This window comes from Trichoplusia ni, chromosome 10 (genome assembly GCF_003590095.1).
Source record: "Trichoplusia ni isolate ovarian cell line Hi5 chromosome 10, tn1, whole genome shotgun sequence".
Lineage (NCBI taxonomy): Eukaryota > Metazoa > Arthropoda > Insecta > Lepidoptera > Noctuidae > Trichoplusia > Trichoplusia ni.
In genome coordinates this window covers 7147101-7173005 of record NC_039487.1, presented here as the reverse complement: position 1 = coordinate 7173005, position 25905 = coordinate 7147101, and the positions used below count along the sequence as shown (strand labels likewise).

The 25905-nt window shown below is 35.0% G+C and overlaps 1 protein-coding gene across 1 annotated transcript; it reads right to left on the bottom strand.

Annotated features, from left to right (window-relative positions):
• Positions 1-12683: 12683 nt before the first annotated feature.
• Positions 12684-24551, bottom strand: LOC113498083 (potassium channel subfamily K member 9-like). Its single transcript, XM_026877998.1, has 10 exons — positions 24292-24551; positions 23994-24103; positions 23022-23663; positions 21942-22097; positions 20918-21044; positions 20059-20249; positions 19001-19188; positions 18233-18347; positions 17716-17803; positions 12684-17507 (listed from the first exon to the last, which is right to left on the bottom strand). The coding sequence occupies exons 3-10, from the start codon at positions 23146-23148 to the stop codon at positions 16751-16753; spliced, it is 1749 nt and encodes a 582-aa protein (XP_026733799.1). The 5' UTR covers positions 23149-23663; positions 23994-24103; positions 24292-24551; the 3' UTR covers positions 12684-16750.
• Between the last annotated feature and the right edge of the window lie 1354 nt (positions 24552-25905).

Sequence of the window (25905 nt, the reverse complement as noted above, 5' to 3'; positions counted from 1 at the left end):
TTTAAGTCACAAAACTCAATTCGTATTTTTTTAAAGTGTCAAATTAGGGATCTTCATACTTCAATTGTGCTGCAATTTGGAAGAGGCCTAACTCCAACATTGGACCGGGAAGACGTGTCAATTGTTTGCAACACCAGTCAGCACAAGTCCCGATGATGGTTCACGTGACTATCGACATACGAACTTTTTGCCTTCCATATATTATCATAGACCCGCGTCTCCTTAGACTAAAATCTTCGTACCGAAGTGGCATAATTAGTATGAAAAATGGTATTATGGGGCCAAAACCTCTACACTAATTGTAACGTCGAGAATATCAGCCTGCCTGGCTGTCTGTCTTTTCAAATAAGTAACATCATTGTCATGTATGTACCATATTTGATCATATTTTAAGTTGGTCTTAATTTAATTTTACTTTATTTTAAGTCTTATGTTATAAAACATATGGAGTTTCTTGCCGGGATTTCCCTATGGGAATGTCATTTTGGGACCGCGAACTTAAAGTCACTACTTAGATCCTTATTTTCAAATTTATTTTACGTTTATTGTGCTAAATATTTCGCACAATTTATTGTATGTTTAAGTCAAGGGTATCCGACGGTGTTTTTTCATTGAGTGTCACTAAATCTTAGTAGGATCTCGTTAAACTTTCATTCAGCGTCATAATGTCAAAAATCGTATGATACATCAGTTACTTTTGAATAGATAAAACTAGCAGTACATACGATTTTGGATACGACACCATTTTATACAATTTTGGTCGAAATTACTAATGCGTAATAGGGGCATACATGTGAGGTTAAACTGACATCTAAAAGTATGAATGGTTAACACAAGACCAGCATTTTACCCCAAGAGAAACAAAACACCATTCAAATTTCATCCTTAAAATAAATAACAACACCATTTTATATTAAACGCTATTTTTCTTAAAATAATTAAAACATCGCTCCGTCAAAATGTTACTTGATCAAAAGGGGGTACACAGTAAAAATGTTCCCCCACCCACCCCTGGGGGGTGTTGGGGTAAGGGGAGGTTCGTTTCTTTGTCCCGCGTTATCTATACAATTATTTGAAGAAAGTAAAGTCTCGCAAAAAGATAGGAAGGCTGGACTCTTGCCGCGTTACGACCGTCGCCTCTTTTTGTGCCGCTCTTGTACCTACGTAACCAAACTTTACACTAATATTTTTGTAAAGTTGTTGAGTTCTTGATAGTTTGTTTTATTGTTTATATGTTAATAATGCATCTTTTAGTTTTCAGCTTCTAGTAAGAAACGCAAAAAAAACATAGATCTAATAAAGAAACAAAAACTTAGAAGAAAATAGTTTCCAATTTCACATATTTAGTCCCATTGATTTGCTGACAAATTTTCATTATTATTTTCAATATCTTAAGGAATACCAAGGACATTCTTAATCTTAATCCGTCATCCAATATTTAAAGACAAAAATCTAACAAAATAATATTTTATTTTCCAGGCCACTTAAGAGCAACATCGCCATCGCCGGACGCCCTACAAAAACGATCCGCTAAAGGGGAGTCGTGGCAAAAATGACGCTCTGGAATAAAATAAATACACAGCCACATTAACAAGACCTCCCCTGCCCCTGGCCTCCTGAAGAAAATGGTATACAGAGGGGTTTCTTACAAGCTTTATTGAGGTCTTGAAGACTGGTCGCGTTTTAAAGAGAAGAATCTATTTTATATAGGTAGGTGGTACCGGTAAAAATTTATTGAAGAATTACATTTTTAAAGTTTTTATATTTTTAAATAACATAGTTTATAGGCAAGTAAAGATTTTCGGTAATTAATGAGATTTGAAAACGAAAGTACTTTTGAAGTGATTGATTTAGGCAAACGTTCGTTTTTAAATGATTTAATTATATTTTAGATCTTAATTGTTTTTACCTTGCTGACCAAAATGTAAAACTCACTGTTAGGTTTAGGCCATTCTTTGTAAAATGTGTAAATACAATTGTTACATTGATTCTCAGAATTCTCAAATAACTTTAAATTTTGTAGTACTTAACTTACACTTTTTCGTAAGTAATCAAATATTTAGAATGGGGTTTTTTCCACTAGATAACAAATCACTTCCCAAAATAGGGTTTCGTAACAAGCAGTCGTAAAAATTGACAGTAAAAAGTTTACAGCATGGATTTATTAAGATAAGAGCTAACACCACTAATAATTTTGACGACAATTATTGTGTCCTTTTCGTTTGCTAAATACGGAATACCGCTACTAGTCAGCACCTGCCAGACTGAACTCGATTACTCTAAAATCGGACACTAGCGCCAATTCGACCTGTGGCACGAAATAGAACTACACTCGATCAAGAGCTAACAACGCTGATAACACTGCATCACTACTCGACCTTGGTTTGGTTTGATAGTAAAATTTCAGGACCGAATTAAAATCAAGAACAACGTTATCAATCCTATATCCTCCGATAGCCATTCATATTTAAAACTGCTACAGTGGGCATTATACATACTTATGTTCAAATAGATTTCTGATATGTTTAAAACAGGCGGTTTTCTAAAAAAAAAACAATGGTCGTCCAATATAAATTGAGATCAGATGATGAGAATTTTGCAGAGGCACCATAGCTGCTTTGTTAATAAATTTCTTTGTACAGAAGCAAGAATTAAAATATTACGAACACAATAACATATTGTTCCATGTGGCTCAGGATAGAGAACCGTGGAATGATTTAAGGAAGGCTTTTGCCCAGCGGTGGCATGCAGAGGGATGAGATAAAATATACCAGCTAAAGGCTTAGATTTTTCTCAAAAATACCAGTTATATCTCTTCTCTTACTTTCTTAAGCAATCTTAAAACACGTTATTTTCAGTTTGATCAATAAAAACAATAGCAATAACAATTGGTAACGCCTCTAGACATAAAGCCGTCCGGTCACGGCTGGGAGACGGCCCGGAGTCGGTTCAGGGCGACGCAATTTCCTATGTGACTGACAATTTCCTTGGCACTCCCGATTTTAATATAAAACGAGTGAAAAAACATAGCATCGCCTTTGACTTCTGTTGACGTTGGATTGGTAGGGATAAGACAATTATTTTATTTCTCCAAGGCCGTCTTTTAAGATCCTCTTTAATAATTCTTGTACAATATTTCATATTGATGGCTCGCCTAATAAGAATTGTTAGTTACATTTTAAACACCCTGTAATCAGATCGAGACTTTTGTTTTGCCAAATGCAGACTGAATGTGTTTAAGTTTTTGTACGCCGTCTATTTTATTAGTAACTAACTTTTTTGTAAACCTTTTTTGCTCAACATTTTTCGCAAACAAATGATTATTATTCAGATAAAAAGAGGTTGAAATAAGTAGGAGATTTATTGCACAGATTGACATAAAAAAAGGAATTACATTGTCCTTTTTTGGATCAGATCGACTCTATAATACAAATTTAACATACCTACCAAAGTTCTCCCACTATCATCATCAGAACTGAATATCCCACAGCTGGGCATAGACCTCTGTGTCCTATATCGTATTCTTGCTAAGTTTATACTATCATCGTCCACCTACCAGCCTAAAAAAATCTGCTAATAAGAAAAGTTACAACCTCTCTTACCAGGTATATCCACACTACTCAGTCGCTCCTTTCAAAATGGCTTTGGCGAGAGAAAGAAAAGTGGTTCGCGATGGCCGCTCCCCCCTCCCCAACCCGCCCCACCCCCGCCCTCCCCCTCCGTGTTATTTTACAAAAGATGGTATTTTATTCAACTCGCCATTGTATTTTTGGATAAACTACGCTTGCTTGCTTAATAAAAATGTTTTCTTTGATACAATATTAATTGTTTTAGGTTTTTGATTGTATTAATTATGTTTATATATGTTCCAAGCTTGTTAAGATTCTCACAGATCGGCTGATTACAATTTTGTATGGCTTTATTTTTAGGAGCAGTTTTTCTTTTTCTTTCTATGTTTAAATTCGGTATTTAAAAAGATCAGTATCTGTTAAACTGAATTGAAAACACGTTATTTTTTTACTCCTATTAAACCATTTATTTTTGTTACACATAATTAAAATCTAACGAAAATTACCTGTTATTAACAATAGGTGTTTCTCTTTTTACAGGATGCGGTTTGTCCTGCGGCATTGTGGAAGTGACACTTTTATGAAGATACAGTAAATTATTGAAACTTTTGATTGAATTATTGTATGAATATACCTCACCCTATCTTTACAAAATAAATATATTAAAAATAGCCGAAATGAATTTATCAAAACAAATTATAATAGCTTTGTTACTATCTTGACCATCCATGTCTTTTTTCCATAGAACAGATGAGGACAGCCCCTTTGTTTATTCCCCATCACATCTTTGATTAAGATTCTCAACAAGGCCTCTTTTTGCCTCTCAACATGTTGAACATGTCTCCCCGTGTAAGCCTTAAAAAAGACTGTTTCTTTCCCATAAGTTATCCCGTGACGCAAAAGAAAAATACTTAAATAAATTATTAAAAAACCTTTAGTTTAAGAGTAGAATATTGGAACGAGGCTACCAAAATGTCATCGTATCATTTCTTTAAGATCCAATTATTAAACAGCTCTTGTAGCTATTTTTGTTGTACTTGTCGCCGGCAGTTAGTCTCAAGGGAGGTGTATGTATACAAGGCTGTAACTGAGTCAATAATCTTGTTTCTATGATGTAAGCTATTAAAGATCGCAATACAAAGTGAAGTGGACATTCAAAATTTATTTCTAGTAGTCCGTTTAAAAGACACTCTGAAAACTTTGTAATAATGACAAAGTTACATTAAAAAAAGGGAATTTTTGTATTAAAATAAAAAAAGAATAAAAAATGACGTATAGTCACCACACTATGCACGACGTGTCATAGGTTCGATTGCCTCTTAGGGCAAGTAATCCACGTATGCTTGTTCTGAGTCTGGGTGTCTTTGTGCATGTGACTTGAAAGTTTGTGAAACACCCCCGCAACAGGAAGATTAAATACTTTAGTGAGGATATTTTTTCTTAAAAAACAAGAAATGTAATTAATAGCCGACAGCGCATTTAGCGCGTTCCTTTTCACTCCTGCACAAACATTAATAGATACCCCCTCAGTTGTTTTCAGCGGTCAAACGTGAAATAAAGTAGTAAGATTGACCTTCTATTTTGTTTCAAAGTTTTCGGGTTTCAGTTGTAAGAAAGTTTACACTGCTTTTCGGTCTTCTACAATACGTCTTTTTGATAAAATTCTAAATCATTATTTTTATAGTGGGCCCCTATGAAACCCTAAGTGCGCGGTTCCAAAATGTTTTTCGATGGAGAAGAACCCGCAGCAAACTCGATATGTTTTATATATATAGGATTTAAGTAAAGAAATGGGAACAAGATTCTAGACATACATACATAGACATGCGTCAGAAACGCCGGAAAAAAAATTGACGCCACGTGTAAGATTTAGATTAAGCGTAAATATCAATTTAATCCTAATTTTCATTCAATCACGCGAACACAGTTGATTTTAAGCGCGTAATTTTAATTAACTCTTTTTTACGCGCAAAACTGCCACCCATCTTGTCAACGGAAATGCTTCCTTATGTGAAACTATGCGTCTTAACACAAGCCAACAGCTTGTATAGTTTTTCTGCTTCTATATTATTATATTCCCTCTCTGCTTTCATAATGGAAAAACAAATAATTGACTACTACAAACTACTGCTTGCGATTTGAAATCCACATTCAATATTGGACATTGAAGTTCTATCTCAATGTTTTTTTTCCATCGTTATTGCTGTCATATTGGGGATGAGCTTATATAGGGGAGGAGCTCGTGGCTAAGCTATAACCGCATAAGTGAAACGATCACAGGTTAAGCTGTGCTTGATGCGGTTGGTCCGTAGATGGGTGACCATCTTTGTCATAACGAGTTCCTCCGTGTTTCGGAAGGCACGTTAAATTGTGGGTCTCGGCTGTTATTCCTACATCTTTGACAATCGTTACAGATATTCAGAAGCTTGAAAATTCTGACAACCAGTCTAACCAAGGGGTACCGTGTTGCCCAGGTAACTGGGTTGAGGAGGTCAGATAGGCAGTCGCTCCTAGTAAAACACTTGCACTTAGCTGAAACCGGTGAGACTGGTAGCCGACCCCAACATAGTTGGGAAAAGGCTAGTCCGATGATGAAAAATTAGTGCTGTCATATTATAATAAAAAAACACGATTTAGCTTGTAAAACAAATCAAATGCAAGTCGGCCTCGCGATACTGAGGGTTACGGAAAAATATGATAAAGAATACAAATTAGCAAAAAAATATGAAGATATCATATTCGAGACTGTTTCAAACGCTGCCTAAAATCGATCTGTATTTTACAGACCTAGTAGCATTTTAAAGAACTAGGTACTGTGACCGAAGCATTATTTTATAATTTCGTTCAAAATCATTAATCTAGTGTTTGATTATCAGATTACTGAATCATGTTATAGATATTTTCGAACTTAAGTAACATAAGATATTTTCTTATTACCTTTGGCCTTAAAAAGAGAATTCAAAAATTTATATTTTTACAATTTCTCAAAGCGATGTTTTTATATGTCGATCTGACTCTACATCCACTTAGCACTCAACGACAGGATAACAATTACGGGCGCCAAATAGCTAAGTGACGATTGTGATGACATTGGTTAGAAAATCTACCAAAACTTATGCTCCAGACAGTCGTTTATGTACTTAAAAAAGGTAAACAATTCAGCGTGTCTTTTTTGTTTAAAAATCGATTCTGACTAAAAACAAATGCTAAAGAATAATAAAAGATTACCACTAAAATCAGTCGTTAGTTAATAATACACACCGAGATTTAGATTATTGAAGTATAATAAGATTGTTCACCTTTTGTTAAGTAAGTGTTACTGTATGTAATAATTAGATTACGGTCCCGTGTGACCGTTATAGAAATCTCTAATCGTTATGTTGAATGTAAGTCTTTACAATACTGCACGGATAGCCCCAGTGGTTGAGGTCACCACGACAAATCTACATTATGCGACATATCACGGGATCTATCCCCGCGTAAGACAAGTGTTTGTATGGTCCATGAATGCTTTCCCTGACTCTAGGTGACTTTCCCCATGTGAGTTGAATATTTGTAAAACAGCCGACAAAGATTGAATTCATCAGTGAAAAATACTTGAGAAGATATTATTGGGAGATACATTAGCAATATTTTCAGATCCTTTGTATGCCCAAAAACGTTTTACCTAACCAAACAGCATTGAACAGCTCAACAAACATTATTACGTCTCACGACTTAGCGAAGTGCAAAATTTTGGCAGATTCATAGCAAAGCCTTTTTCCTTCACGATTGATTTGTATTCTCAAAGATAAGTAATTAGGAACCCACTTCGGGCCAGATCCATAAATCCAAGGGTGGGGAGAAACCTCCCTTGAAAAAAGGGGGTGTTCTTCTTATATTTAAATATCGAACCCCTTCCGGGTAGGTGCCACGGTTTTTCCAGTAAAAGGGGTAAGTGACAGAAGCAGGGAATAAGCAGGACAGTGGAGATGACTAACGGATTTAATTATTTACTTTTTTCTTACCTGTGTTCTTCTTGGCTGGGATAAATGTTGTTTGTTGTGTATTTTTTTTACCTTAGTTCCTTTTTTCCAATAATGGCTCACCATTGAGCTTAAGGCGTACAGAAATATTTGAAATTTTTGTTCTTGATGAATGCGAAAATATGTCGCTGAAAATGTTTCCAAATTCCTACCTACTTATTTTGTTCGTACTATCTACTGTTTGTCTCGCTCCACGATGCAAATTTACTATTAAAACAAATAAGAATTCAAATGTATAAGAAAACCTTTAAAAACAAAGTTCCTTACATTCCAAAATTAAAACCTACACTTACCAAGAACAAAAAAAAATCTCCCAAAAACAAAACCACCGCGTCTACTCCGTAGATTCCCCAGTGCTGTCTCAAGATGGACTTAAGAAGCAAAAAGGAAAGAGTCTAAGGGGCGCCCCCCCCACGCCACCCACCGAGCCCATTGGAATACAGAATAATAATCGCCAAAAGAAACTGGGAGGAGGAAAAATATAAATAGCCCCATCTTCGTAAGATATTAAAATTTGTAGGAGAAAACGACCCGGCCAGTTTCAATTTTGTTAAAATAAAATTATTTTGCTCGAATGTTGGAACTTTACCCTTTTGTTTAACGTAGAACGTTTTTAGAAGGCTAGGAACTTGAGATGATATTGTTTGTTTATATATATTTAATGTCTTGAAGGTTTCCTTGAATAAAAATGGGGTGGGCGTCGCCTTTTCAGCTAAGTAAGTAGGTAATAAATTAATGTATTCTTTAAATTAATTGCAAAAATGATTTCGTTCTCAATGTTCTGTGTTAAAAGTACGTTTCTAAGTTTGAACATTATAACATAAGTATGTAGGTATGTTATATAATCACCATATGTAAGTACCGGCCTAAATACGTCCACGGCTGGGCACAGGGCTCTCGAATAAAAAGGTTTGAATAATCAAAATAAGGACTGGTAACCATATAAAAATGAGCATCTGGTGAGGGATCTATTTTAATTGTAATCGGTCATTCAGAGAGTTATCTTTCTAATCGGATGTGTCACCGGCTGTAGCAGGCATTTACTAAAGAGGTGTTCTTGTAAGTATATTATTTTTACTTCCTCATGCGCTAGGATACATAAGGGTAGGAAATGTAGTTCGTGATCACGACTATGTGCGCAATAATTCAATACTTTCCCTATATAATTAGAAATCATATTATATGTCTGGATGTAATAGTCAGTTAGTAATATTAGTCTCTAAAAGATGAGATTTAAGGGAGAAGAAAAGCGCAACAATTGTTTGAAGCTATTAAAGAAAAAAAGCATGTTTATTTACAAAGGCTACTTAATTTCATATAAAATAGTTTAAGCATTTTGTAGTAATGACACCACACACCATAATAGCAACAAACACACCAAAGTTCAACCTTACAAGTCCAGTCAAAACACCGAAAATTTCACTCTACGGAAACCAAAAGTGTTAAAACAGCACTAAAAGTGGCTAAAAGTGTTAGGATATGAAGAAGATTGCTGGGAAGAATGTGAAAGTAAGGCAAAAGTGTCGGCGGCGGCAGTGCTCACTCCTCAACAACTTAAATCGTGTTAACTTTAGTTTTAAAGTAGGGTCGGCAGAACAGATGGCGGCGAAAATGTTGATTCTAAAATAATGTATGTACTAGTAGGTATTGCAATGCATTGCCATACGCGAGAACCGCGGCGGCTTAGGTTTAGTCAGTCAGACTCTACCCGGTCCTTCCCCGAAAGGAGGGGATGTCCATGAGGTTCCCCCGCCCTACCAAACACAAAAAAGGGGTAAGTTATGGCACATGGTAAACTGAATTTTTAAAGATGTCATACATTTTTTTTCATGTTTGCCTATTTACTATTAACATTTATGACTCTAGAATGTCTACTACGAGTAAAACTACTAAAAGTGCCAAGAAACAATAAAAATAAACCGAATGTCAAATTCAAAATCTATTATAAAACTAGGTGAATATAAAATAAAATAAAATCATATTACCGAAAACGGAAACTGCCAGTTTTTTTGGTGTCGGTACTAAGATACATAAGACCACCTGTTGACGCGTGCCCATAAAATAACATATTAAAAATATCTTTTAGGGTTGTCGTAGATACAAATTCACAATATTTAATCACGACTAATAAAAAGAAAAATCTGTTTGACTTTTCAATTTGATACACTTTCCTAAACATGTGTATTTATATAAAAAGGTTTATAGTTCACGTAGCCACGTGACGTAGGTCAAGGTAACACATGCGTAGTTGCCAGGACACAAGGTCACGAAGAGTATTCAAGTAATGACCTTGACAATTTTCAAAGCTGAATACGTGAAAGCGGGATGACCTGAATTCGTTCTCACTGAACGTGCGAACTGGCCACTCGCGGGCGCGGCTCATGAGAAACAAAAGTGAAAGAAGAGTGGGGAGGCCTTTGCCCAGCATTCCGATATACCAGGCTAGTAAAAATAATAATTAATACGTGTCAGGCTAATGATTATAACTAGTTCTAACTAATATATATAGATATGCTAAGTAAACTGACGATTTTAACTAGTTTAGTGCTTCACCAATTTTGAGAGTATTTGACACAATCAAGACAAAAATTACAGATTAAAAATGCCAAATAAATTCTATACTCCATATTAAACTCCAAAATTCCTTACTTCAATTACGCTAAAATTCTAAATTTTTCTAATTACCTACAACTAATCACCCTGTTACATCCACTATTAAAAACATTAAATCATTATCACCCCGAACAACGCCTAAATATGAGTTAACAGAATCCTCTGATGTCTTCCACGAATTTCGTCCGCGAAAAACATTTAAAAGCAAGTAATCATCTTAAACGCTACCCTTAAAAAATGGACCAATGACACGACTGTCGAGTGAAAGAGAGAGGTATAGAGGGGGTAATTTTTGCCAATACTTAAACGAAGATAGATAGCAGGCCACCCAGCTCGGGGGAGTTTTAAGAAAATTTTAACTTTTCTTTATTCAAAGCAATTCCACCTTGGGGTGGGGGCCACCCCCTACCCATTTTTCTTCTACTATTCTCTTTGGCCAGTCTTTAAGAGAAATAACAGTGCTCTCCTACTTAAGCATTTATTAAATCCGCCATTCAAAATGAATTTCTCAATTGTTTTTGTTTTATTTTACAAGCTTTCTGTTCTGTTTTTTAATTAAAATTATTTAAGGTTTGCTTTTGTATTTTGTTGGAGTTTTGTTAAGATGGATTCTGTTTATGTAAATGGTTTTTGTTGTAGGTGTTTCTAGACTTGTTGGATATTCTGCAATACCTATTTATAGCAAGTGGGTAAACACGTAGGTACGCTTCTGAATACGACTCTTTGTTATTTGAAGGAGGTTGCATTGTATGTATCTAATTTAACATTATTCGTTACCGAGGTTGTCACTGCAAAAGGTACACACGTCATTTACAGGTGTAAACAGCAGTTTTTCAGAGCGTTTAAAAATACAACCCGTTCATGTCAGTTCTCAAGCGACGGCTGAAAAGAAAAACTAGATCTTTGACTTATTATTAAAATAGGTTTTAGTACACGTATTTGACGGCAACAATCCCGAAAATGAGACTGTGCGTGGTTTTGACTAATATTTTTGCGACCACGGCCAATGAATCGTGCTCGAAAAGTCAAGCCATCAAAGATACATTATTGCATGTTCCCGTTGTAGAACAAAATACATCGCTTTAGTTTAAAAGTTAGTATTTCCTATGTATTACTAAATACAACATTTTCTATTTATTCTACATTTACAAAGATGATAAAAAACAAGTTAAAGATGAATATGGTTCCTTTTTACCCGCAGAAAATAAGGTGGAAATAAGACGTCTGAATAGCAATCATTAGATTATAGAGTAATAATATTATTTTACAGATATACTATTTTTACAATAAATTAAACTTAACTAATATTTATATTTTTAAAACTATATCAATATAAAAAGAAAACAGATATACCTACTTAATTATGTAATTTGCTTGCTGCCACCAGCGTGATGGCATCCCTCATACGTCTTTCACAATTGAAGTTTTTCTTTGGAGCTTTTTAATCGATGCTAAACAAATCGTAAGATTTTAGATCTATTTAGGTATAATAGGCACCTACTATAATCAATGTATCTAAGTCATGTATAAAATTGTCAATTGGTGCCTACTAGAGCTGCGTCGCTTCAGCGAACGATAACTTTTCAGTGAGCAGAGGCGTAAAGTTACTGATGAAGGCTTTTGCTATCGGCAATTAGTAATATTAGACCAGTATTCCAGCTCTCGAGAGAATCAATTCTTTTCAGACGACTTGAGATCGAGTTGGTTTTCGGGAAGCCGACACTAGCGCCAATTTCTGAAGTGTCATCATTTCGAACTAAACTCGTTCGAAAAAAATATTACTCTGGACAGCATCGAGATTTTTTAAGTCCACTCGTACGATCAAAAACACTTTGTAAAATCGGAACAAAATCAGAAACTGAATAAAAACCGTTTCGTCACTTAGCTTACAGGACTGAGAAGATAGATAGAAATTCATATGTATGGGGAGTACATCAACAACATATAAATTGTTTGATATAAAAATATTTCAATTGAGTTTCAACGGAACTCTGACTTATATAAAATTTCTATAGTGCAAATAGATACCTAACAGTTTGCAAATAATTATGATTACAAATGGCAAAACTTTTATCTATGCCATCTATCGCAAATGTGTGAAACTACCTAGAAGAGCTATCACGTCAGTGACCGCCTTTAATTGAAGTTTTAAGTATTTAAACTAGATGGCGTAGTTTCAACTCTGAAAGTTTTTGTAGATAGGCTGAGTTTTTTTTTATTGACCTTTGATTACAGCAAATTTTGCAGCGCGAGCGATGCCGAGTAATTTCCACGCTAAGCCACGCGTACGCTTTGTTATTGAAGTACGTTTCTTTTATTTGGTTCAATAGCTGGGGATAGTCTTGAATCCCAGGCAGTTTTGTTCTCAGTCATTTCACACCTATTTCTGTGAGTGATCAATGTTATCCTATCCTGTGTCCTTATCGTCCGACGTCTGCAAGTTCCATTCACATGCCTTACAAAATAAAACAATAAATCTTTATTATTTTTTATTTAAATCCGATTTATGGTACAGTTTTCACTTTTAAAATTACAATTAGTTCAGACCGCGTAATAGCTAGAACTTCTCACCTCACGTACCCATTTTAACAATTTATAATACATTAATTATATTAGTTTACAATCAACCGCACTTGAAACGTATTGAATTCAATTACAATAATCTGTCGACCACTACACGAAGACACTGTCCAAGTACGTGATTATGTTAAACTTATGACTTATGCCCCCAAAATCTCAGATGGGGTCTAAAGTACCATGAAACTAAACCCCCAAAGTATGACAGATAGGGCTTTGATCTATAAATTGTCGAAACCCATATTACTGATATCATAAAATGGGGGTCAATTTATGATACTTTAGGCCCCACTCAAGTGCAGTCTGATAAAGGGAAATAACTGTTTCTGGTGTGCCCTTGCAGCGAAAATAAAAAATACTTAATAGAGAATCAGTCATCGCCAAACAAGTAGGAATCAGCATAACTATGTGGGGTGACCGAACATTCAGAAAAATTCTGAAAGTTTTGACCCTCAAAGAATATCAGATTTGAGGTTTAATAACTTATAGTAAGCTTGTAGAAGAGATATACACAACCTTATAAAGCCTTTTCGAGAATGTCATGCAGTTAACTTGAAGTTTCATTCAAAATCTAGTTTTCTTCGCTCTATGCCTCAGTTCCTGCCTAATTGACATCCTTTTAAAGTGAAATTAACTAAGAACTGTTAGATTCAGAGGACAGATAAGGCTAATAAATACTACCATTCCAAAATCATTTTCTTTGGCACTTCTAGCAGAACGAATCGTATAAAACTTCGTACAGATGAAGATTTTCTTTACTTTATAAATACATATAATGCGATAGGTGAGTAAACGGAATCTTGAAGACAAAAAAACAATAATATTTGATCTTTCAAAATCATATTACCGCAAGGTATGTTGAGATTCTAAAGTCCAAAATAACTAGAAACTGATGGCCTACTACTATGTCCTAAAGTAATATAATTGTTTTTGTGTAAGAGTGAGAGCACACTACATGATATAGAACGCCATCTCTTTTTAACTTTTGCAGTAATGTTACTTTAACACGTGGTAGTAAGACCTCTGTATTGAACTAATGTCTAAATGCCTTCCAAGTACATGATTTATAAAATCCATTGTTTCTAGTACGTTTGGTATAAATACAGTCATTATAATTATATTTTTAGATGCAGACAGTCATAATTTCTTACTTAAAATCTAAAATAAGTCGACATTTTTACTATATACATTACCAGCGATCGAATACTGCCGTTTAATAGATTTTTGTCATAAACATTTTGACATAAAATTGGAAGAAAAAAACAATCGTTTCGAACGACACCAACATTTGTTAATGTTTACTTTAAATTTTGACTTTTTAATATCGCTATATTATTTTAAATAATACTGTTAGATCTTTAGAAGACATTTTTATACTTTTGTCACTTTATTTGAGTTATTTAATGGAATACTTTACTAAAAGTGAAATTATCACAGCAAATAAAATACTGAGTGTTAACACTAGCTAAAACAAAATAACAATAAAATTGGCAGTTAACGAAAAAACAGTTCTAGTATATAACGATAAAAACTCAATAAAATCATGTAAATGTGATTTTTTGGATTTCTTAGATAACTTAAATATTAAAAACTAATTAAACGCATTTAAGACTAGACGTTTCTTAAACATAGTATTCACATATCCGACTAGATAATTTACATTTCAATATTTCATATTCAGTACGATTATTAACAAATAAGTTAAAATACCATTTTGTAAACGAATAGTTTACAACCATGTAAGTATAAATTTGTCACGCCGTAAATTAAATGTCTTAATTCCAAAATACAGTGGAAGACTGTGTTTGTGTATTATTTTACTCGACAACTTTTATAATACATTTTCACTTAGTATGTGAAAGCACGGTTATAAGGTACTTCGGTAAACATCGGTAATCATCGGTATTCTTCGTCGATCATACACGAATGCTTTAACATCACTGATTGATACACAATTCGTGTCTATAATATCGAACAATGACACTTCATATTTTGTGCGTAAACATACATGTTTGTGATTGGAAGAATAATCGGAATGTGTCAAAAAAAAATGTTTCCCCGAGCAACTTATACCCGTGATATAATAGTTTAATTAAAACCAAAAGACTAGACATAATATGTTTTTCTTATGACGCATTTTCATTATAGAGCCTATATTTGCTCTGAGTATTCCTTTTACTATAATTTTAATTAAGAGTTAAAAACTCTTTTAACGAATTTATGGAGCTAATACTCAAAACAGCCACTTTGTGTTAGATAAAACAATTTTAAACTTTTCAGTTTGACTTTTAGACATTTTTAATCATAAAATCATGATTTCTCTCATTTTAATAAACTCTTAAAAATCTTTGAGATTGGTAAAATAATACAATTTTCTTACAATTAAAGTAAATACTGATAAGTTACAATTTGGCAGATTAACATTTCATTTTACTTGAAATACAAACTAATTTTGATTAAAATCAAAATTAATATCTTTGGCATATAATATATTAATGTATATTTTGGCAATATAAATAGTACTAAAAAATGGGCTTGTATGATTTAATAATTAACAAAAAATTCTAGGAAGTGACTTGGATTTGTCATTAAAAATACATGTAGCGAATTAAGCTGAAAAGAATCTACTAGATTAAACTTCGCTTCTTGTATGTAAAATTGCTAAATAAAAAGTACGCCATATTAAGGCCCTTAATTTATCTAAATGCGACTGCAATCCGCTTATCGAAGACAAAATGTTTCTACAATTTTCAAAAATTATTTTACTTTGGCAATCATTACCAGCATGAATAAAATGATGTCTTGTATTTTAAGGATTAATTTACGAGTTATTTTCTTGACTGGCAGTGTAAAGTTGATTTCTTACTGCAGTAATAATAATAACGACCGGCAAATGATACACAGGCTGCAGGATAGATACCTGTGTCAATGAAGTTACATTTCAAATTCAAAACCTTTTGACTGCTCTTTATTTCTATAACCGTTTATCTGAAGTTTCTTAAAATACTTAAAGTAGATACCTCCTTTAGTTAAGAAGTCGGGTACGGTCTCAACATTATAGCAAGCTCAGTCGGTTTACCGTTCGTAACGAACTTTTGAAGGTACATCTATACAGAAAATGTGAATTGCCAGTATTGGAATATGAAATCACCAACTCGCAGTGAGTTAGCGTGGTGATCATAGCTCAAAACTTCCCATTTATTATTATGCTGGTACTATTCAAGTTAGATATTCATGCTAGTAATGTTTGCTCACTCATTTATGATCTGTTTGTATATCTGTTAGCCATTCTGTATGGATAAGCTCGTTAATTTTCATTGTAATGTGTCTCGTAACAGTGTCTACACGTAACACTCCGATATTGAAATAAATTACAAAATCAAGTACACTACGTCGTATTTTACGCCATTTTTATCTTTATAGAACGGAAAAACTGACTTGGCACAGTGTAGGTAAATACGCAGATTCAGTATTCAGGAGAGTTTTCTATTGGAAATTGGTCTGTTTAAGTGAATAAAAAATGAAGGTTAATAATTAAAACAGTTATTAAATTCTGGATATCTAGCACAAGATCGAGATGACGTCTATTAAGTATGAAACTCTTAATTTGACTTGATTTGTTTGATTCTTACATAAATAGGGAGTATTATTTCAATAGCGTATTTGTTGTTTGCACGACGTAGTGCCCAAAAACTTAACGAAGCCCAAACGCTCATCGCACGACAAGCCTTAAAAACACTATATTACAATATCTACAAGGAAGCCAAGCTCATATCATAGAATTATAATAAAAAACGCGACAACTATAAACTATGTGTAAAAGCTAAATAACTTTCAAACTCGGATGCTACCGCGAAAATTGTAAAATTACTATTAATTATCGGTTATTTACTTAATTGGCCCATTTATTTAGTAGACTAACACTAACCTACTTTGGCACTAGTGTTGTTGGCTGGTGTCACAACACTATATGCTGGCCCTGTGGGGGGGCAGTTGGAATGTAAGTGTGTCGTTTACAAAGTACTGATCTTGTTCCTCGTCGTCGGGCAGGTAGTACCCGTAGCTGCCGTCGTTCGACACTTGGTCCGCTGCATGGTTCCTCGGCATCTCGCAAGTATAATCCTCCCAATTCCTCTCTATAGATTTTCTTCTCTTAGCAAACAATATAGAGCCATCGAAAGCGTATTCGTCGTCGAAGTGTAGCACAGCATCATCGTAGAAGTAGTTTTCTACGCGTTTATTGCTTGTGTTCCTCGCTATATTCTTCATTAGTTTCTTTTTCGCGTAGCTAGACTTCTCTGAGTCGTAGTCGTCGACTAAAGGGTCGTTGCTGCGGTTTTCTGACCTCATATTCATGGAATAGAGTGAGGAGCTATGGGGGCTTGTTTCTAGCCGTGTGCTAAGACTATGTCTGTAGGGGTGTAGGTACTGTTCGTTGTTGTTACACCTCATTTCGTACATCATCATGCCTCTACGGAGTTGTTCCCGGCGTTTGGCGACCATCTCGCGGAAGTCTTCTGGGTCTAGTTGGAAGTCGTTTGCTTTTGCGTTCATGTAGAGGTAGCCCGAAGCAGAGTTCAGTCGGAGAGACTGCGAGCGGTTCTTCGAGGAAGACTTCTCTATGTAGCGAGGTATACTACCTAGTTCTCGGTAGTTTTTAGATTTGATTTGCTTGATGTTGGTCGGTGGTACTGGTGATAATGGGTCGCGGTATGGTATTGATCTGGAATTGATTGTTATTGTTAAGGTAAACAAGAATAAATTGGAATTAAAACATAATTACCCGACATAAGTAATTACGCATTTTTTACAGTTGTTTAATAACTACCATACGCATACAAAATCAACCAAGAATACTTATTCCTCGTGAATAAATAACGTAGTATGACCATAAATCGTAAATAAACAAGTTTTATATGTTTCATACTTACTTATTTGGTCCAAAGCAGTTGCACGAACAGCTGCACACACTTGGAGCGTACTCCTCGTCTACATATAGCGGTACTAACGACGTGTCACCTGTAATACATAATATTTATATTTTTGAATACAGATTTAAATCACAACTGGTATACTTTTCAAGCGAATTCAAACAGGAGGAGGTTCCCAATTAGTCGGATTTTATGCTTGTTACCTGGGATTTTCAGATTTTATGAATAAATTTTGATGATTTGTTTTTTCATTATGGATGTTCCTTTGGATGTTCACTTCATAGAAGAAACAATTTTTAATGCCTCTGTTAGCCACTATAAGAAGAATCACTGACCAAATCGACTGCACGGATAACAGAGTGGTCAAGTATACGCCAAACCTAATAAGTGCGACGCATTTGTGATCCAACGAATCCTGTTACGAGTCTGGGTGTCTTTGTGCATCCCTACGACACAAGAATGAAATGCGGGAGTTGTTTGTCTTTTAAAAGAAGATTTATTATTATAGGAGTCATACCGGCAGTGATCTGGCGCGGGTCTGCGGGCAGGCGGGTGCCGCGCGACACGCCGCGCAGCACGGCGCCGTCCGCCGTGATGACGTCGCCCTCCAGCCGGACCGCCACCTGCTGCGCCTGCGGGAGCCACAACATACCTTATATACTGGATAAACTGCACACACACTATGTACGTCACAGAATAAATGACATGAGATCATGGACGTAGCCACACTGGAGCAAACTGGGGCGCTTCCTCACCCTAGCTCTGACCTATAAGGAACAACAATCAAGTGGCGGATCTGATCAAGCTTTCGGAAATGCAAATGCCAATGAACCAAATAAAAGGATGACTGCTGCCCCACGATGAGCCCATGGCTTGTTGCGCCCATGCATGATATTCTACCGATGGCATTGCCACACTCACAGCTGATATCCTACATTTTTAACCCCCAACAAAAAGGAAGCGTCATACGTTTGAAACAGTCTGTGGCATCATCTGCTGAACGGTTTGAGCGATTCTCAATTTAATTTTTTTTATATGAAGGGTATATTATTAGGCATTTTTAACAAAAAAACAGTTAATCCATTTAAAAGTTGGGGATAGGGGATTTTTAACCGTCGGGGTTTCTTAATACAACATATATTAAGTCAAAAGTACACTAAAGACTTCATGTAAAACAGAACACTGTTCACATATCTCAAACTTAGCCTTCTACACCATAGGCAGGTAATCCTGTTTTTTTTACTCTAGCACGTTATTAATTCAACATAATAACCACAAAACATACCTGTTCAGCCTGAGCCTGATCTCTCTTCTCGTCCTCAGTGTTCATGGTGACGAACCGCAACACCAACAAGTTGAGACAGGCCGCCACTATCGCTAGCCCGAACAGGATGAAGATCAGTGCGAACATCACATATGACGGCTTGCGATTTAACGCGTTGTCCTTTTGTAAGGCTACCATGTCGCCGAAACCTTGGGGAAGGTAAATGGATTAGATTGATAATAGAATAGGATATACAAATACAAGGTAGAAATTTACAGGTTATGTGACTTTTTGATTTTGTCTTAATAAAACATATTAAGTATGATGGCTGGATTTGAAAAGTAGAAATTTTTGTTTGTTAGATAGATATTCAAAAATAATAATATGATTTTGTGCATAAACAATAAAAAAATTACAAAGATAAACTGCTTTAAAGTTTTAGAGAGGGGTGTTCTGACTTAATGACATGAAACAGAAGTGGACGTCACTTCTGTTTCATTGTTGAGTAAGTTTCTTTCAATGTAATTTGGAGTTTTAAAATTTATGTTTGCAGGACAAAGGAAAACTAAGTAGGTATGTATGTGTATGTAGTACAGGATGAACTTCGGAAAATTGTCATCATCCTTTATTTTATCCCATAGATATATTTCAGAATATCTAGTAGTCCCCAGTTAGTAATATTAGCAAATCAGTAAAAAAGACGCTTTTTAATTTGGGACATACCAAACAGTGTAATACCAAGATGGAAACTCATACCAGTTTTTTTTTTGTCTTAAAACCGAAATTAACTGTCTAATATCATGTATAATCTAAATCGTAAACGTGGTTTCGTTTAAACAGCTGGTTTAAAAGGCTGAAATCAAGTCACGTTTGTTATGTAAACTGTATAAAAATTACACAGATTAAATAAACCTTTAAAGGTTTCAAGAAACAACAAACAGCTGTTTTTAACACGTTTTTTTTCTTAATTATACTTACCGCGCAGGCTGGTTCCATGCGGTACAGAATAGAGAGTCGTGGAAGGATTTGGGAGAGGCCTTTGCCCAGTAGCTAGAGCTTGGCTAGAGAAAAATACTTACCGATAGTAGTCAACGTGATGAAACAATAATACACGCTGTCGAAGTAACTCCAACCCTCGAACTTGGAGAAGGCGGCGGCTCCGCCAGCTATCGTCAGCGACGAGAGAGTGGTCACCACACATATGAGGTCCACTTCAGACGCACTGGTCTGCTTGCAGTTCATCGCGCGTTTTATTGACTTTATTATAACGCTGGAAGGTAGAAGAAAGTTATTTTAACAACCCAGCTGAGTACTGATCTAATGAAATATGATACAATGCAAGTGATAGTAATTTTGGTGAGTATGACTGCTGACATAGCGGAGTGGTCTCGAGACGAACTGGCGATGCGACTGGCGATCCTGACTCCGTGACAGCTCTTCATTAAGGACTCCCGTTGGGTCCGAAACTTGTTGAGCAACACCGATAAATGGAGTAAATTATTGCATTTTTTAATATTATCAGGCACGCCATGAAATTAAAACAGGAGACTAATAAAAGCGTGTCTGTAAGACCATTATACATATTCTAAAATTTTGTATAACAGAATGCATGTACTTAGTTACAAACTTTACAGAAAAAGATAAGTGACAATATTCGCGTGGCTAAAACAATTTAACAAATTCCTCCTCCTTAATATATCATAACATTTTCGCAGTTCGAACTTTGATTCGCTGGCAAACAAACTGACAAACCCTCAAGTGTAAAATAGGACAGACATGTAGGTCTGTCATAAACTTAAGTCCAACACGAATTTTCGAATTTTTAGAGAAGTTTTCCTACTTCAAATCATACAATATCACAAACTGTAGCACTAACTTTAATTTTCTGAATTAGTCAGTAAACTAATTTATGACGTCACAATTCAGTATGTCACTCACCTACTGAGTCTGTTGACCCTTTCACCAATGCTCTGGAACATGATGAGGCCGAGAGGTATGCCGACTATCGCGTAGAACATCGTGAACAGCTTGCCGCCGATCGTAGCTGGCGTTGAGTGCCCGTAGCCTATGTAACAGGTATTATTCTAGTACACTGTTCTAGTAGAAATCCTTAATTAAATTAACTAATGTTAATGAAGACGAAAAGTGAGCTGGTTGAGGCCCAGAATGGAGAATCGTGTAAGGATTTGGTAGAGGTAAATATAAATGTCCTGAAAATAGCCAATATTTATTGTTTTCTTTACTCAGCAGTTGGATTCAGTAGGCTAGGTAAAAAGATACTCGAAAGGCATAATCACATAAACACACATTTTCAGCAAACCGAAAACTAAACGCAGCTTGTATTATCTATCTTGTGCCTGTGGTTGAAGACTCAGTTTCATGTTTCACGCATAAAGCACAGAAATACAAAAATCATCTATCAAACATTGATAAATACAAGAAAAATTAGCGCACTCTGTGCCTCAAAACGACACCTAAAGTGAACACTAAATAACAAGAAATCATATTGCAACTCCATGGCTTTTTTGCATTTAAAACTCCCGTCTAACTACTACGTACGTAAGGTTGAATATTGGAGACAGTTTTCTTCTAGACTGTGCATATATAGTTTTTATAAATCAATGAGATCATATTAGAGGATCTGATCAATTAACAATGCTGGGGAGCAAAAGCACATAGGAAGCTGTGAAGTGTGGGCGAAACTGGGTACTGTACTGTCCAATGTAACCTGAACATTTAAAAAGAGCTGAAGACTAATTTGAATAAATGACTTTTAATTTTGATTTTGAATGCTCTCAGTGACTTTTTAATGCCTGGAATTACAGACCTTGCAATTTTCATGAAAAATAATGCTAATGTTTCAATGAACACTTGTATCTGGGACTCTTAATACCATTTACTTTCCTCAGATACCTTAAACTTACAGACACACTTGCAGTTCTTATTAATAACTAACTCTTACCAATAGTGGTGAGCACTGTGGTGGCATAGTAGAATGCTCCGGTAAACTTCCACTGCTGTCCAGCCTTATGCGGTTCAGACTTCAATACAACTGTCTCCATCACACGGAAGTCCTCTTCAGTTATATTATACTTTCTTATAATCATACCCTCGATAGCTGTGGATGAGGTTAATAATTAAGTATTGCCGGAGTAGAATAAAATCTCTAATTTATAGTCTTAATACTCTCAATTCTGATAATTGAGTTGCCTCAGAATTGCACCTGTGATTGTATGAAAAGTATTTTTGATGTGCTAAACAACAGTTTTATCAAAAACATTGCTGTTGAGCTTTATTCAACATGGAAGGTTTTGTTAGAATTGGACACTCGTACATGGCAATTTTAATTATAAGCTTGCGCCGCGCAGCATTGATTGTAATATACAATATATTATTCATATTGGACCTCAACTTCAAAATGAATCTAACTAATCATATTTAAACTAAGAATCTGTTAGTAAATTTTCTTTTGAAGAAAAAGATACCTCTAACTTTAAAAATACTAGTTCTTTTAGAATATTCTATTGTCAAGGAACAATTTCTTCAGCTTCTCTTAATCTCTTAAAACGAGCAGAATTGTTTGCTACCAAACAATTTTGATTTGGTGTTGGTGGCAAAATATAAAGATACAAAATAAGTAGTATTAGAACTCTGGATAAATATTGAAATGAGAAACTCTGTAACTTTGGGAAGGCTTTGGTCCTGCAGTGTTTATTTAATTTATCTGCAATAGGCTGAGCTAACTAATTAATTGACATGTACCTGTTGGGATACATTTCGAAAGAATCTTTAGCTGTCTGGTCCCCTAACCCCTAATGTTGATTTTAGGGACATTATTATCCAGTATTAAAAATGAAGTTCTTTAGGTCACTTGGTTTTGCACCACTGCAAAGCAATTATTTTCTTTTCTTATTCTACAGCTATTGAATATTACAAATTATAAACATGTATAAGTTTGATATTGGGCAGATAGACTGTAGTATGTGCATGATGTCAGTATTATGCATTGAAAGTAATGAGAAATAATAATGTCTTGACTAACCTTGTAGTACTTCGAATCTGTTCCTCTCAGTGGTGGACTCTAATGCGTCAAACACAGCGGCACCAACCAGTAAATATGTAAATGTGCACACAATCAATGATAGAGTGCGAACATTTTGCTTCTTCATCACTGCCGAGTGTCACCACGGCTCTAGGGTGTGAGGCCCACTTAAACCCCACCCTTATTGCGATTCAGTCAAATAAACACCATATTGTCTTGTTTTTATTAATATAACATTAAGTAACCATTGTAAGATTAATATTTTAATTGAAAAATCTAAAGACTTTTGAATTTGGAATTCATTTTTGGAGGCAATCTTTGGCAATGGTACACAACATTCAGCCTGTCAGTATAGCTACTAAGATGATATGCTTGCTATTATTTTTAATTTATTTATCTGCATCAGTTGTGTATTTTATTATGAAATCACAACCTGAATTGTTTAGTCCTCACAATAATTTCATTTTAGACAATGTGTAATTGGAAAATGTTTATAAATAAAACTTCTATGATTAAATTGATCCCTTCAAAGGAAGTTGTATCTAAATAGTGTTTTTGCTATCTGCAATTCTGTACTTTGCTTCTTTCTATCAAGAGTTATAAAACTTCCATCCATAGTGTTTATTTGAACAACTGTAGTACCTGCAAAAGGATTTAGGTTAAAAATATTGATTGTATGAATTCTTATTTTTCTTTACAAAGCAAATGGTTTATTTCGTAATTTCAACAGTAAATATTGTCGCCACACTTGTATTTAAATAACTGAGCAGTTATGTGAAACATTACAGCAATAATTAAATATGTAATACCTGGCAATTATAAATCAGATAATTTATCACAACTTTGAATACAATCACCTAATAAAACAATACTTTGATCAGACTGTATGAACATTACAATACTTTCGGAAACTATTTCAAATTAGGAACTCGAATTTAGCCAGTTGCAAGAATTAAAACAAAGAAAACTCACCACAGTATTCAAAATGTAAAAGGTCACGGATACTTTCGTTAGTAATTTATTACACAATTTGATATCACCAACGGTATCTATAAATATTTAATTATCTGCAAAGCTGTTTCCTAAAAATAACATCGTGCTTTAGTCCGCATTCACATCCATAGGTCAACGCACACGGCACTGTAACTGGGTCAAATGTTATGACGATTATTTTCGACATAAATCGCATAGGCAATCCTCTTACATGCCAATCTTAAGCGATTAATAGTCATAATGTGTAAATAAATGAGCAAATTCTGGCAAAATTAACCATTTTTTAGCTAAAATCTTCTATGCGGTATTCTTTAGCTGTCACACCACCTAGTTTTCTTCTGTCCTGTAGCAACCACTTGCACTGTCTCCAATCATTACGTTGATCGCGCTACATTATCTCACTATCATCTTAAATAAATAATAAATAGAAACACATAATAGCATTCCATAAAAAATAACAAAAAAATTGGCAAATAGTTTTTCTGCTGCACTTCCTTGACCTGGTTTGTGTGGCAAGACTAAAAAATTTCGCTACTGCATTCCGTGGTTTGCCATTTCAAATACAACTTGCTAATTCAAGTCATAAAATTGACAAATATAATATCGAATACTTTATTAGCACTCAAATAATGTATAGAACTTAGTGTAAATGTGTTTTGAAATAGCTATTTGCTGGGGAAAAATCAATGCAAATAAGGAATTCTCGTATAAGCAACTAATTCGCAAACCTTGACATAGATGGCGCGATCCAGACATTTTGATTTCGGGATCATGTTTATTGCTCTCCTTTATTTTTCTCTCTTTTTCTTTCAAATTAAAGTAATAATGCAGTTGAAGTGGAGTTTGTCATAGATAAGAATAAAAACAAAAGCAGAGATTGTTGTGCCATTTCGTCTCCTTAGCTAGACCACTTGGGAGTTGGGAAGCTATGAAGGGTGGCCAAACAAGGGTGCCGTCTTATGTCAAGATTGCCGTTCTAAAAGTGATACTTATATTAAAGTTTAATAGATAAGAATAGATTTTTTTTTAATCATAAAATTTTGATACGTAGGTACTTTGAAAATAGTGCCTTTTTAGAATTGGCTTTTGTTTTTTTCTTAAATATGGACAATAGGCAGCTAACTTTGCTGATTTATAGAAATACAAGCCTTATTGTGCTATTAAATCGTATTATTATTGTAAATTATTTAATTTACTCAGTAAAAGACTGACACTACCGCTCATCCCAAAGCGAAAAGAGTCATTTGATGATTTGCCATCCGAAACAAGGTGATCCTTTCGAAGATCAATTGGTTAGCGATTATTCAGTTAGAAAATAACCCTGTACGGTACCTCCCGCGTCGAAAACAGCTACTTCAAATCAACAATCGTCCAACAAAACCACGAACTGTCAATAAAATAACCGCCATCTAATTGCAGCGGGGTCAAAATGGCCGCCGCGCGTGCAGGGCTACCGGCCCGTAAAGCGAAAGCTGGCCCTTAGCTTTCACATACAGAGTGAGCTGGCGTACTGTGACAGGGACCGTTTTACTGTGATTTTTAATTTCAATACCGACCTGATGACGCAGTAAAAGCCTACAATGAGATAAAATGCCTAGAACTTAACAAAACTTAAAAACTCTGAGTTGATGAACTAGGAATATTCTTAGGCGGTAAAACCTATAGGTATTTACCACTTGAGCCTTAATATTATATAATATAGGCTGATATTATATAATAATATCAGCCTATATACGACCCACTGCTGGGCACAGACCCCTTCCCTTTTAGGGTAGGATTTTGAGTTTGATCAACACGCTAGCTCACTGCGGGTTGGCAGTTTCAGCTTCCAGTATTTGGAATCTAGGTTCCCTCCCAATGTTTTCCTTCATCGTTTTGCCAGTTGTCTTAG

Bases quoted from the DNA above. Each gene is read 5' to 3' on its own strand.
- LOC113498083 (XM_026877998.1), bottom strand. From the start codon at position 23,148: ATGAAGAAGCAAAATGTTCGCACTCTATCATTGATTGTGTGCACATTT. The intron at 21,045-21,941 runs GTAAGAGTTAGT...CCTGTTACATAG, and splicing joins CACAGTGCTCACCACTATTG to GCTACGGGCACTCAACGCCA. The intron at 18,348-19,000 runs GTATGTTTTGTG...TGGCTCCCGCAG, and splicing joins ATCAGGCTCAGGCTGAACAG to GCGCAGCAGGTGGCGGTCCG.